At 44.2% G+C, this 14,653-nt stretch overlaps 1 protein-coding gene across 1 annotated transcript in view; it reads left to right on the top strand.

Moving 5' to 3' along the window:
• Positions 1–14,653, top strand: part of LOC135512544 (receptor-type tyrosine-protein phosphatase S-like) — a 215,147-nt gene that overhangs the window by 152,624 nt on the left and 47,870 nt on the right. Inside the window, 6 exon segments of the mRNA XM_064934680.1 lie at positions 250–500; positions 1,140–1,227; positions 2,315–2,527; positions 3,014–3,180; positions 4,243–4,358; positions 11,475–11,522. Of these exon segments, the coding sequence (XP_064790752.1) occupies positions 250–500; positions 1,140–1,227; positions 2,315–2,527; positions 3,014–3,180; positions 4,243–4,358; positions 11,475–11,522 (883 nt within the window).

Here is a 14,653-nt window from a genome sequence, read left to right as displayed (position 1 = left end):
TCAAACAATGCAATCTTGCATAGACCAAATTATAGAGTCAATCAACCCTCACAGAGAGATGTCTATAGACAGCCAGGCATACACATGCCGTCTTGGAACACACTATTCCCGAAGAATATCTCCTTCAAACTAATTTTACATCGTCCATGCTTTTACCCAGCAGTTTTACCCCGGAGCTGAGGCTTCCCTAATGTGTATTTTCTTTGGTGTGTCTCCGTTTGTCCATCTGTCCATCTGCCCCCTGTCCAGATTGAGTACAACCGCCAGAAGATGGACGTGGACGCCCGGCTGACCAAGGCGCTGGTCACCAGCCTGCGGCCCAACACCACCTATGAGTTCCGGGTCACGTGTCAGGAGAAAACAGAGGGTGGACCTCGCCACCGTGTGGTCGCTAGGACTGCACCGCCCATCCTGGTCAAGAAGCCCAAGCTGGACCTCTACTCGGAGCCGGACAACATTCTGACCATGGGCTTCACCCCGGTGGAAAGCAAGGACATCAAGTGAGAGAAGTTGACACCTAGGTTTCGGTATATGGGTTCATGGGTTTGTCTGACGTGGTTCTTTCTTTCATCGTTCTTTCTCTTGTTGGTTCATCCTCCTTTCTATCTTGCTTTCTTCTATCCACTCTTTTGCCGGTTCGTCCCACTTGCTTGCGCTCCTCTCATTTTTTTCTTCTCGCTTCCTCAAACTCACACACTCTTCCACAGAGCACACATTACACATTGCTTTCTTGCCCTCGCTGTTGCCAACCTTCTGTCTTGCTCTCTCATCTCCACTCTCACTCCGGTGTTCCAATTATCCTCTCCCTCTCACGTTCCTTTTCCTCTGACTTACTATCTATCTCTATCACTCTCTCTATCACTCTCTCGCTCTCTCTCTCACTCTCTCTCTCATACATACATACATACATACATACATACATACATACATACATACATACATACATACATACATACATACCTACATACCTACATACACACACACACACACACACACACACACACACACACACACACACACACACACACACTTTCAGGCTAAATCCAACTGAGCCCATTCGTCCCTATTAGTGTAAGTTAGTGTTATGGCTCTCTGAAGATATTGTATGTCGACGGTACTGATGTCTGTGTGTCTCGCAGGAATTTCTATGTGGTGGTGGTACCACTAAAGAAGGGCTCGGGAACAGCCCGACATCACAAGAACCCAGACGAGATGGACTTGGAAGAGGTAAGAACCGAGGAATTACGCACATCCCAGCGTTGCTCAAAGTCCACAATGGAATTGTGTTTCAACCACAGTGCTCTTCCCAGGTGACTCAACATCTTTTTTTATCACTAAAAACTTTAACCATATGTACCATATCTGAGTAAAACTGCATTTTTTGTTGTTGTTGTGTGACGTACACAAAGGGCACAACATTTCTATAAAATGTCATGTTGCACCCTCGCGTGTGGCTCTGGCTAAGTTTTCCATATCGGAGAGGTACTGTCATTTCCCCCAGGGGTGGTACCTCTCTCCCTCCAACCATCCTGCCTGGGCAGAAGGGGATTACCTCCCTGCTCCCACCCTTCCTCGGTTGTTAGGGGTGATCTTGAGCTGTGATCAGCGAATGGCCACGGGAAGATTGTTTCGGGGGTTGGGGGTTGGGATCTTCCCGCGGCTTTGGATCAGCGGTGAGCTCTTGGATTTGAAATGACCAATATTCCACCTCTTCAGAGGACGCCTTCATTTTCTTGTTGTAAAGGAATGGAGTGGCCTGGTCTGCCAGGGCACCATGCCAACAAGCACCCTATTGACTTTGGGGCCAGAGTGTATGGAGGGAATCGACCCGCAAAAACCCTATTTAGGGCGTTTTCAGCGGACATTTACATTTGTACACAAACTATCTCCATTGATGTTCTCCTCTTCACTCACACATTGACTGATCAGATAGGTGGACGGACAGGACAATAGGAATGATAAACTGATGAGTAGACAGGTCGTTGGAGGAAAAGATACAGACAGGCAGACAGACGGACCGACGGACAGATAGATAGACAGACGGACTGTACTTTTCATGGATACTGTGGGTCTGCCAACTCTTTCCCTTTTCAACGTTTTAAGAGAGCACACATGAACATCCTCAGTCCACTTTATCAAATAGAGATGAAGCAATTAATATGCAGAGAGATGGACAGACAGATACATTTGACAGAGAGACAAATCAGACGGACAAACCAACCAACCAAGATAAAGTCCCTTAGACATCTCACACCCTCCTCAACCCCCTTCCATACCTCATTCCCCCTCACCACTCTCTCCCTGTCTCCTCCAGCTGCTGAGGGACATCACCCCGAAGCGTCGCACCAGGCGCCAGCTGAGCCAGGCGGACGGCAAGAAGCCCTACATCACAGCCTGCTTCAAGCAGCTCCCCACCACGTTCACCCTGGGCACAGAGCACCGCCACAGCAGCTGTGAGAACAAACCTCTGGAGCCAGGGCAGGAGTACGTCTTCTTCCTGCTGGCCGAGCTCAATACCACGGCCGGGGTGAGGACTAGAGATGGAGATGAGAGGCGCAATGTGGATACACGTGCACATGCACACTCAGACACACACACACACACACACACACACACATACACAGATCCATATACAATATCCATATACAGTATAGAGATAACTGACTGTTCATCCCAGATGTGTGAGTGAGTTAATGAAAGGTATTATGAGCCTTGGACTAGTAACCAGAAGGTTGCGAGTTCAAACCCCCGAGCTGACAAGTTACAAATCTGTTGTTCTACCCTTGAACAGGCAGTTAACCCACTGTTCTCAGGCCGTCATTGAAAATAAGAATTTGTTCTTAACTGACTTGCCTGGTTAAATAAAGGTAAAATAAAATAAAAAAATTCAAAGCTACGCTACTTCTCAGTTTAATTCCATTGAGCACTTGTCTATATTTTATGTCTTTCTATTTGTTTCATGTTAATTGTATTGAGCCCTATGTCTATCTCTCTCTACTCTCGCTCTGTGTAGAAAATGTTTGCGGCCAGCCCATACACGGATCCAGTGGTGACCCCAGAGATGGAAGTGGATCCTCTGCCCATCGAGACGGGTGGAGATGGCCTCATCTGGGTGGTGGGGCCCGTGCTTGCCGTGGTCTTCATCATCTGCATCGTCATCGCCATCCTCCTCTACAAGAAGTGAGTTACGTTGTAGGAGACTCGGGGGCAGAAACATATTGATGGCGATACCTTTACTTGATGGGGAGATATCTAAAGCCTTGTTTTAACCTCAAAGTAACTGAAATCTAAAGTATTTACATGTGTTTTTGAGGGGCTGGAGCAAGCAAGCAGTTAAAGTACTGTATCTGATTCTGGTTTAACAGTTGTAGACAACACACTGTCTAAGAGACCACAAGCCCCGGTAGTATACTGTAACTGTGTGCAGTCATGTATGTAGAATAGGCCGGCCAAAGTTTGAGTAGGAGAAACAGGGCCTAACTTTCATATGCTCCCTGACAATTAGTCTGACCTTGGCTTGTACCTCTGCATGCTGGTGGTAAGGGAGAGTAACATCTCTCCTCGAATCTCTCTCTCTCTCCTCTCTCCTCTCTCTCCTGCTTTCCCTCTCTCTCCCTGGTGGCTAGTGTTTCTACCTGCCCTTGGTCCTGACACCCCCCACCCCCCTCACCAAGACACACATACACAGTCATAAACACACACACACACACACACACACACACACACACACACAAACACACACGGTAACACACACACACGACCCAGACCGGCTCCTCCAAATGCTGATGAGCTTTATCTAGCTAGCACTGCGAGGCGGCTGCCCCTGTGAATTTTAAAATGCTCTCTATTGATTTCTCTCTTCTCCCCCCTCTCTCTCCTTGTGTTGTGTTTTTCCCCTCTTTATATATTTATTTGAAACTCCCATTGCTTTCTCCGGAAGCAGCAAACCTGACAGGTAAGGCTTAGCCGTACTTTATTGCTGTGTGTTATTTCGGCGAGAAAATAACCTGTCTCAGCATAAAATATGTTTTTAATTAGTCGGGGTGAAAAAAATGTCAGGGAAAGAGAAGCTGGCTCACTAGATATTACTCTCGGACTTGTTTCATGGAGGGTTATTTCGACATTCAGCACTAAAGTTGTCGTAGCAGCACAGCGAGCTTTTTTTGTGTGTGTGGAGGGTGGACATTTTGTTTCGGTTGGGTCTTGACGGTGTGCGTCTGTGTTTTTCTCCCCCCTTCAAAGCCGTAAACGAAAGGAGTCAGAGCCCAGAACAAAATGTCTGCTGAACAACGCAGAGATCACACCCCACCATCCAACCGACCCCGTGGAAATGAGACGCATCAACTTCCAAACCCCAGGTACGGTGTGGGGGACGGGACACGTACAAACACAGACCAATTTAGCAGCATTGTAGGGACCTATAAGTGAATGCGCGCACATGTACACGGCCGTTCGAAAGTTTGGGCTCACTTAGAAATGTCCTCGTTTTCCATGGTAAATATACATGAAATGAGTTGCAAAATTAACAGGAAATATAGTCAAGACGTTGCCAAGATAATAAATAATGATTTTTAATTGAAATAATAATTGTGCCCTTCAAAACGTTGTTTTCGTCAAAGAATCCTCCATTTGCAGCAATTACTGCCTTGCAGACCTTTTGGCATTCTAGTTGTCAATTTGTTGAGGTAATCTGAAGAGATTTCACCACATGCTTCCTGATGCACCTCCCACAAATTGGATTGGCTTGATGGGCACATCTTACATACCATACGGTCAAGCTGCTCCCACAACAGCTCAATAGGGTTGAGATTCGGTGAATGTGCTGGCCACTCCATTATAGACAGAATACTAGCTGACTGCTTCTTCCATAAATAGTTATTGCATAGTTTGGAGCTGTGCTTTGGGTCATTGTCCTGTTGTAGGAGGATATTGGCTCCAATTAAGCGCCGTCCACAGAGTATGGCATGGTGTTGCAAAATGGAGTGATAGCCTTCCTTCTTCAAGATCCCTTTTACCCTGCACAAATTTCCCACTTTACCACCACCAAAGCACCCCCAGACCATCACATTGCCTCCACAATGCTTGACAGATGGCATCAAGCACTCCTCCAGCATCTTTTCATTTTTTCTGCGTCTCACGAGTGTTCTTCTTTGTGATCCGAACACCTCAAACTCTTTTCATTACACTTTTTTTTCCAATCTTCCTCTGTCCAGTGTCTGTGTTCTTTTTCCCATCTAAATCTTTTCTTTTTATTGACCAGTCTGAAATATGGCTTTTTCTTTGCAACTCTGCCTAGAAGGCCAGCATCCCAGAGTCGCCTCTTCACTGTTGATGTTGAGACTGTTGTTTTGATGGGTACTATTTAATGAAGCTGCCAGTTGAGGACTTGTGAGGCGTCTGTTTCTCAAACTAGATACTCTAATGCACTTGTCCTCTTGCTCAGTTGTGCACCGGGGCCTCCCAATCCTCTTTCTATTCTGGTTAGAGCCAGTTTGCGCTATTCTGTGAAGGGAGTAGTACACAGCACTGTACAAGATCTTCAGTTTCTTGGCAATTTCTGGCATGGAATAGCCTTCATTTCTCAGAACAAGAAAAGACTGACGAGTTTGAGAAGAAAGTTATTGGTTTCTGGCCATTTTGAGCCTGTAATCGAACCCACAAATGCTGATGCTCCAGATACACAACTAGTCTAAAGAAGGCAAGTTTTTTTGCTTCTTTAATCAGGACAACCTTTTTCAGCTGTGTTAACATACTTGCAAAATGGTTTTCTAATGATCAATAAGCCTTTTAAAATGATACACTTGGATTAGCTAACACAACGTGACATTGGAACACAGGTGTGATGGTTGCTGAAATTGGGCCTCTGTACACCTATGTACTGTAGATATTCCAATCTGCCATTCCCAGCTACAATAGTCATTTACAACATTAACAATGTCTACACTGTATTTCTGTTCAATTTGATGTTATTTTAACGGACAAAACATTTGCTTTACCTTCAAAAACAAGGACATTTCTAAGTGACCACAAACTTTTGAACACTAGTGTATGCAAACTCCCACCACAAACACCCAACACTTGTACATACATACTTTTTTTAGGAAAATGCTCACTCTCGTACACGAACAATCAAACACCCCTCACACATTGACATACACATGGAACATAAAGACACCCATACTCTCACCAGCTTATGCACATACAAACATGTTCATGCATACACCCAAGTAACTTCACACAATTATCATGAGACAAAAAATGTGAATGGCTCATGTATCACTAAAACTTTCAGTCCCATCAGCTCAATTAAACTATATTTGAATTGTTTTGAATGTAGACCAATGCTGTGTTTTGTGCTGATACTTCATTTGTGTTTCTCCATCTACCCATACATACTACTACAAACCAACCATTCACAATAACCATAACACCTTAGCTCTCTAAAATTCTAAAGATTAGAGATTGTATTTGTAGTATAGCACCTTTCTCAAAACCTAGTGCTGTACTTTTAGTCCACTTTTCTGTCCTTCCACCATCACTGTCCTCAAGTATTATGTTGTTCATCATCTTGGCTGGAAAAGCCCTCTCCGTTAAAAGATAAGAACACTTGATCCTGCTCTCATTTTCTCCGGGCTCCTCCGTCTAAAGCCTTGGCTGACATTTCCCCATGGCTTCTGTCTGGCCTCGTTGTCTGTCTACACCCTGTGACCTTGTCACACATTCCGCCGTCCTTGTCTTTTTTCCTTACTCCCTTGTTTCCTCTGTTCATCTCTCGCTCCCCCTCTCCTTGTCTATCAGTCATCAGTCTTCTGTCGCCAATCTTCAGTCCATCAAAAGGCTCACATTTCAAAGGACCTAATCTCCTGTGCTGCATGGTGAACTTGGGATTTGGTGCAGGCAGCCTATACTTGTAACCCCCACCCTATTTGTACATTGGAGGACAGAGCGAAATATCATTGGACTCCCAACACAAACACAAAGACAAGACAGACAGACAGACAGACAGACAGACAGACAGGTTCCAGTAGTTTGAACCCCTCTCCTTTATCACACACTCTCGGATGTAGGGCTCGTACCCTCACCACCGGTCCTGTAATAGCAGAGAAAATGAGCATGATGGCCTTTGGTCGTATTTGTGTCTGCTTTCCTTCCAGTACATTCCCTCCTCCGCGTCTCTCCTCTCCTCCTCCTCCTCCACCGCTCCTTAAAGAATAATGAAAAACCTTATTACGGTGGCTCTCTCTATCACCCCCCCCCCCCACACACACACACACACACACACACATTCTACGTATTATTAAGTCAATCCTCTTCTCCTTTTGCCTATTACTGTCGTTCCATTGAATTCAATGTCATTATCTCTTCACTCGGTGAGATGTTAATTTAAACAGACATTTTAGCGCAATTAAGCTGGGCGGAGAACATTTTCGAACATCCCCATTAGCTAATAGTGGCCATTGTTCAAACGAGCGTAATCTACTACACTTGGAGGGCCCTCCAGTCCAACCCAAAGGAGCATATGTCACCAAGCCCATGCCTGCGCAGTGGCCGCTGCCTTGGGTTAGCATGAAATATGTTTTAGATGATATGTCAGATGCTGAACTAGACTATAGTCTAGGCGTGTGTATTTGCGTGTGTTCGTGCTGCGCTGGCACCCTCTCGTCCTTATCTTTAGGTTTGTACTCCGGGTCTGTCTCCAGACTCGCCTGGCTAATGAAGCACAACTTAGTTGATATCTGTCATCTCCCCCTCCAAACCCACTCCTCCCCGTCTATAGCTATTAGTTATCTCTCTCTCTTTTTCTTTTCCTCATTTTGTGCCTCCTACAGCTATTAACCTCTCTCTCGCTCTCTTCCTATCTCTGTCTCCATTCTTTCCCACATTTTTCCTTCTTTTCATATTTTTCTGCCCCCTGTCATCTGTCTGCATTTTCTGGTTCCGTTCTTTCTGTGCTTTTGATCTCTCTCTCTCTCTCTCTCTCTCTCTCTCTCTCTCTCTCTCTCTCTCTCTCTCTCTCTCTCTCTGAGGGCCACTTTCCCACATCTCCAAAATCCAACTCTCAGAGGTCTCGGCTCTAATCATCTCACTTCCTGCCAAGCCCTCTGGTCGGAGGCTGATTTCCTCTACCAGGCCTGCAGGAGAATACCGTGCTCTGCTCACTTATGCATCCACACACTTACACAAACACATACAGAAAGTATTCACGCCCCTCGACTTTTTCCACATTTTGTTGTGTTACAAAGTGGGATTAAAATTGATTTAATTGCCTTTTTTTGTCAACGATCTACACGAAAGTGGAAGAAGAATTTGAACATTAAAAAAATGTATGGAAAATAAAACACTAATATAACTTGATTAGATAAGTATTCAACCCCTAAGTCAATACATCCTTTGGCAGCGATTGCAGCTGTCAGAGTCTTTCTGGGTAAGTCTCTAAGAACCTTGCACACCTGGATTGTTCAATATTTACACATTGTTCTTTTAAAAATCCTTGTCTTTTCTCCTTACTCCCTTGTTTCCTCTGTTCATCTCTCTGTCGAGTTGTTTGATGATCATTGCTAGATGGCCATTTTCAAGTCTTGCCATAGATTTTCAAGCCGACTTAAGTCAAAACTGTAACGAGGCCACTCAGGAACGTTCAATGCCGTCTTGGTAAGCAGCTCCAGTGTAGATTTGGCCTTGTGTTTTTGGCAACTGTTGAATTACCTGCTTAAAAGGGGAATTTGTCTCCCATTGTGTGTTGGAAAGCAGTCTGAACCAAGTTTTCTTCTAGGATGTTGCCTGTGCTTTGCTCTATTCCATTCATTTTTTTATCCCAAATAACTCCCTAGTCTCAGTGATGTGTTGTGTTGGATTTGCCCCAAACATAACACTTTGTATTCAGAACAAAAAGTTAATTTCTTTGCCAAATATTTGGGAGTATTACTTCAGTGCATATTTTGGAATATTTTTATTCTGTACAGGCTTCCTTCTTTTCACTCTGTCATCTATGTTTAATATTGTGGAGTAACTAAAATGTTGTTGATCCATCCTCAGTTATCTCCTATCACAGCCATTAAACTCTGTAACTGTTTTAAAGTCACCATTGGCTTCATGGTGAAATCCCTGAGCGGTTTCCTTCCACTCCGGCAACTGAGTTAGGAAGTGTTCCTGTATCTTTGTAGTGACTGTGTGTATTGATAGACCATCCTCAGTGTAATTAATCACTTCACCATGCTCAAAGGGATATTCAATGTCTTCTTTACGAGCCGTAGGAAAACCTCCCTGGTCTTTGTGGTTGAATCTGTGCTTGAAATCCACTGCTCGACTGAGGGACCTTACAGATAATTGTATGTGTAGGGAACAGAGATGAGGTAGTCATTTAAAAAATCACATTACTGCACAAAGAGTCCACTCAACGTATTGTGTGACTTGTTCAGCACATTTCTACTCACAAATTTAATTAGGCTTGCCGTAACAAAGGGGTTGAATACTTACTGACTCAAGACAGTTCAGCTTTTCATTTTTTTTTAAATTCATTTTGTAAACATTTCTAAAAACATAATTCACTTTGATATTATGCGGTGTTGTGTGTGGATCAGTGACACAAAAATCTAAATTGAATCATTTCACGCTGTGACACAACAAAATGTGGAAGAATTCAAGGGGTGTGAATACTTTCCGAAGGCACCGTGGACACAAATACATGCTCCAACCCCACGCTTCCATCGGGAACGCCTCGACTTTGTGTTCAGCTACACTGTCTTCCCACAAGTCGTTGAAATCAGGTGGCACACGCACACACCGCCGGAATGATACATTACGTTTTTGAACTGGAGATTTGTCGCCCCCCCCTGGTTCAATTAGTTATTGTCACAGTGAAATCAGAGAAAGGGGATGTCGCACGTCTTCGTCCCCATCTTTCTGCACTCGTCTGCTGATTTCCTGACCTGCTCATCCCCTTCTCGTTACGCCCAGTCTCTCTTCGTGGAAATTGCCAATTGAGTCAGATTCTCAACTCAGAGAAGCCTGGCCGGATGACTTACGAGATGGTACAGAAGGATGAATCGTAGTTAGGAGTTAGCCCTTTGGGAACACCCAGCCACTCATCTCTGAAGTGTGGTACGGGTTTCTAAGGTCACACTTTGAGGACCGGAAACCTGAGGACTTCCATTGAGATGACCTCTAACCTTTTGGTCACTACCTTTTGTGCACATCCGCTGTTTCGTTTCCTTGCTTTCTCTTGTGCATATGACCAGAAGTATGTTTTGTCTCTGTCAGTAGAAAACCTGTATTTCCTGGAAATAAAGTGTTGCTATGCGTCTTCATAAATGGTCAAATACGGCACTTTGTCCATTCCCTGAAAGCTTTTTGGCGGAGATGGTTTGTTCTAACAGTGATGATTTACTCAAATGGCAAGTGTTCGACGGTTCTCCTTACAATCTAGTTTGAGGGCTACAGTAAGGCCACAATATGCAACCCTAAAACGGAGTTCACATACTCAATCTTTTCACCACCACGTGCCCTTGCCATGTACACTATTTTTATTTGCTGCAGCATCTGTACTAGAGTATGCAGCTACACTTCATTGGGCTACCGTGTGCTAGCGGTCCATGAGTGTTTTCAATAGACAATGCTTTTGTGGCCCAGAAACTAAATTTGCACTCCTTTCGAGTCCCGAGCAGTAAGCAGCTGCAGTGCCGAGCTTCAGTGACCTCATCTTGACCAAACAGACAGGTGTGAGGAGCACGGCCTAAGTTGGCCCTCTTTCTGCCCGAGTAGAAAGACAGACAGAGACCTAAGAGGGTGTGGCTGTGACGCAGCTTTTACCTTCATGGATCTTCTTGACAGACGTTGTACTGTCAGAACTACTTCCTTTCGCACCAGCTCAGACTTCTGAACAAAGGGGCTTTTCACCATTCATTTTTCAGAAGATATATAAGCCGTTTCCCTTTCTTCCTTCCTTCTTTTATTTCTTTCTCTCGCTCTCTTTTATGATGGCAATTTTCTTACCTCTGTTTATGTACGAGAAACAAAATCAATTTCTGACCCACACTATGGCCAGGCAGCTTGATAGAGGAGTTTCAATTGGGCAGGAGTGATGGACGTCTGTGCCAAACAAACAGCTTGCGCTGCCACCGCGGCACTGATTTTGCCAGTGGGTGGGAGGAGGGTCAAGGTATGCTGCTGAATGTGTGGCCTACTTTCCCCCTGCCTGTCTGACAGGCTGGCTTCAAATCCAACACTCCCTGTGAAGGACCTCAATAATTCTGGGACAGGGGAGGATCTGTACAAAAATAACCCAAAGAATAGTGATTAATAACATAGTTAAACATTTGTGAATAAGTGAAGGATTGAGATAATTTGCATCTCTGTATGTGTGTTTCTTCGCCTTTTATAATTTTGTCAATTTTTAGGATTTTTAAGTTGCCTTTGCATTTCAGCATTTTTTTAACAAGTTTTCCTTCCTTTTTTATGTTTGCTATTCTTCACAGATTCTGGTCTGAGCAGTCCTCTAAGTGATGCCGATTTTGACTATGAAAGTTAGTCCCTACGCATTTAGCTCCTGTGTTTGTCCTCTCGCATTATTTTTGATTTTCTAGCATTGCCCCCATTTACAACGTTTATTTCCCACACGTTGCAATTTCAGCACTAATTTTTTTATTTTTCTTTCGTAACCCAGCTGTTTCGACTTTGGTTGGATTTTCAGTTGCGTTATTCACACAAAGCTGTTTGGCTGCGCATTAATCCACTACACGTAACCTCTGCGATCACTTCTGCTGATGTAAAGATGGGGTTTTTGCAGGAGTTCTGTCTTCTCTCTCACTCCCCTTGCTCCCCTCCCTCCACCCCCACCACTGCTTCAATTCCAATCTAAACTGACTGGGTCTTTCTGCAGTCTACGAGATAACGAGCGGAATTAATTAAAGACCCTGGCAAACGATGGTTCAACATTTGATCGTCTCCCTCTCGCAGGGGGAAAAAAAGGAAAATCGTTTTTTTTCTCTTCAACGCCGAGGCACGCTGAGAGTGTCTTCTCTTTTATATGTAAATAAACATATATAAACAGGCCAGTGGCTGGGGCTATCAAAATGAATATTTTTTTCCCAGGCATATCGACTGCAGATCGGAGATTGGAAATGTTTAATCAGACGCTAGTTGTGTTTCTCCGTGCCCATTGATCGCTGCTGTTAATTGCTGAGAAACAAACGGAGGGACTACTTCGATATTGGAGGGAAAGACTGTGGGTAGAGGGGGTTGGGGTAGAGGAGGAGGAGGAGTTGGGGGGTAGGGGGTGGACAACAACTTGTCCTTGAAAGACTTTACATGTGATCGACTCGTTTGTCTTTGGCAGGCCCAATAATAATAATAATGATTTGGGGGGCTGCTTAAATTTGTACTACTTCACCTTTTTTCTCTGAGCCCTGGTTAAACATTGTACAATAATGAACAGGGTAACAATAGGTGCCATTTCAGATGCAGTCCCACTGTCTGTGTTGAACCAGAGAATATTTTGTCGAGTTAGGCAGGATTCAAGATTTAAATGGACTGTCTCCATAAGCACCAACTCGGAGCGCAATGCATTGTGGGTTGTATTCATAAAAAAAAAACAGTTTAGATGTATTGCTTGTTTTAAACAGACTGAGAGCCCAAATGAACGCCAGTAAAATTATACTAGACAGCTATTATTTACTCGTTCGTGCTTTTGTTAAATTAATGAAGCAAACGTCAGTCCAATTCATATACATTTCCTTTAAGTTTAAATAAACACAGTTAATACTAGTTTCACATATGCCAGTGGGATTACGTTCTTTTGTAAATCCCAGGTTGCAGTTCCTTTTTTCCAAACCAAACACTTAAACCGTAGCCTCCTCAGGCTGTAGCAACTGTCCTGCATATATAGTACATCTGAGGCAGTACGATTGACTGTAGATAGGCACTGAGGTACGAAGTGTCTGAGTACAACGCTGTCTGCCACTGAAACACTAAGCGCACTCTGCTTTTGATCTTGCCGCTAACAAACCGCTCTCTTTTTTTTCCCCCAAAGGAGAAAATAAGGGTAGGCGGCGTCCTCGTTCTTTTCGCCTTATAGCTTCTGATACCTTTTCCCGTTGAGTTTGTGGGATAACAAATTGACAGCCAAGTCGAATTCTTCCGATTTCTAACCCGCATTCGTTGTTAATAAATGCACCATCCGGCAATGATTAATAACAACAAGTTTCCAGCCGGTGCCATAGGAAAGGAGAATGCAATGTTAGCTCAGTCAGAAACTGATGTGTGAGCAAACAAATGTAGGAACTTGTCCTAATACAACTACATCAGGCAATACTGCTCTTCCCATGCAAGGTTTTGTCTATTAATTCAACTTAAGATAATAAATCCTTGAACAGAACCATTCTTAGAGGAGTATTAAGAAGGTTGTTTTATTTGGCCTCACACAAAGGATTGTCAGATTGGTTCACTTATTGACAAAATGAAGACATGCTATTGAACTGTGTAAAAGTCTGTGCTTGAATTTGGCCGGTGCTGGGACCGTGACGTTTCAACTACATCTCTTATGCTCTAAAATATGAACACCAGCACTGTTAAAATTACATTTTAGCACCGGCCCCTAAAATGAGTACAGGCACTTTTTCATTTCACTGATAATAATACAATAATAACTTCAATCAGTGGGCCTTATTCAATCAGTGGGCCTTATTCAATCAGTGGGCCTTATTCAATCAGGGGGTCTTTAGACGATCTAGTGTGATCCACCTTTGAACCAGTCCTCTAATACAACACAGCATGTCCAGTCATCAACTAGAACTGTGGTGTTCAGTGCCTCAACCTCCATTAGTCCCTGTGTCTCCTATATCCCTGTTATATCCCTGTAATCTTTGCTAATCCCCATGTAATTGTCGGCGCAACATTGTTCCCTTCATTTAAAAAAATTACCATCACTAATTGGGAGTGACGCCAGGGAGGGTCGAGTGTCCCCTCCCCGACAAAACAAAACATTTGTGATCCCGTCGACATTCGGGAGGACGCTAAGCGCCACGCAAATGGGATAAATTTAGGATGCTTAATCTGATTACGCCGATTTTGCACGCCCAAGGACGTCATCAAGATTTAGACAACTTTTGACCTCTATTTGCAGAAAGCAACAAAGTGGGCTTAAGCTCCTTTTAAAAATATGACTAGCGTTAAGTTCCGTGCCGGGGATATGTCCAGGGACAGGCCAACAATATATGACTCCACCGTATTCCATTACATGCCCAGCATTATGCTCCTAAATGGATTAGCTCCAGTGTACACACACAGCCCCGCCAATAACGTTACAGTACATTGCCTGGTGCACTTGAAGAGCTATGGAGAAAAAGTCGCTAAAATATCCCCAGTACTGACTCGGCTGGTTTGAATATGACTATATTTCTAGGGCTGCTGGGAAGGCGGTAGTGGTGGACGAGTGCTTACAGAGACCATGCAAAAATTGCCTTTAACCGACTGCGCAGGTTCTAACATTTTGGGTGGTGTGGAGACTGGGGAGAGGCGTCCATCTTAAGGGTCCAGGGTTTTGGATGCTTTTTTGGATGGCCCGGCTGAAAGCCATAAAAGGGTGTCTGTGACTGATCCTAGCGTCATGCTTGCTTGGCCTTGGCTGACTGGAGTGGAGCAGCTCGCTGCGTCATCG

This window comes from Oncorhynchus masou, chromosome 24, assembly GCF_036934945.1.
Source record: "Oncorhynchus masou masou isolate Uvic2021 chromosome 24, UVic_Omas_1.1, whole genome shotgun sequence".
In the NCBI taxonomy this organism is placed as follows: Eukaryota; Metazoa; Chordata; class Actinopteri; order Salmoniformes; family Salmonidae; genus Oncorhynchus; species Oncorhynchus masou.
This window is presented reverse-complemented; position numbering and strand designations above follow the sequence as displayed.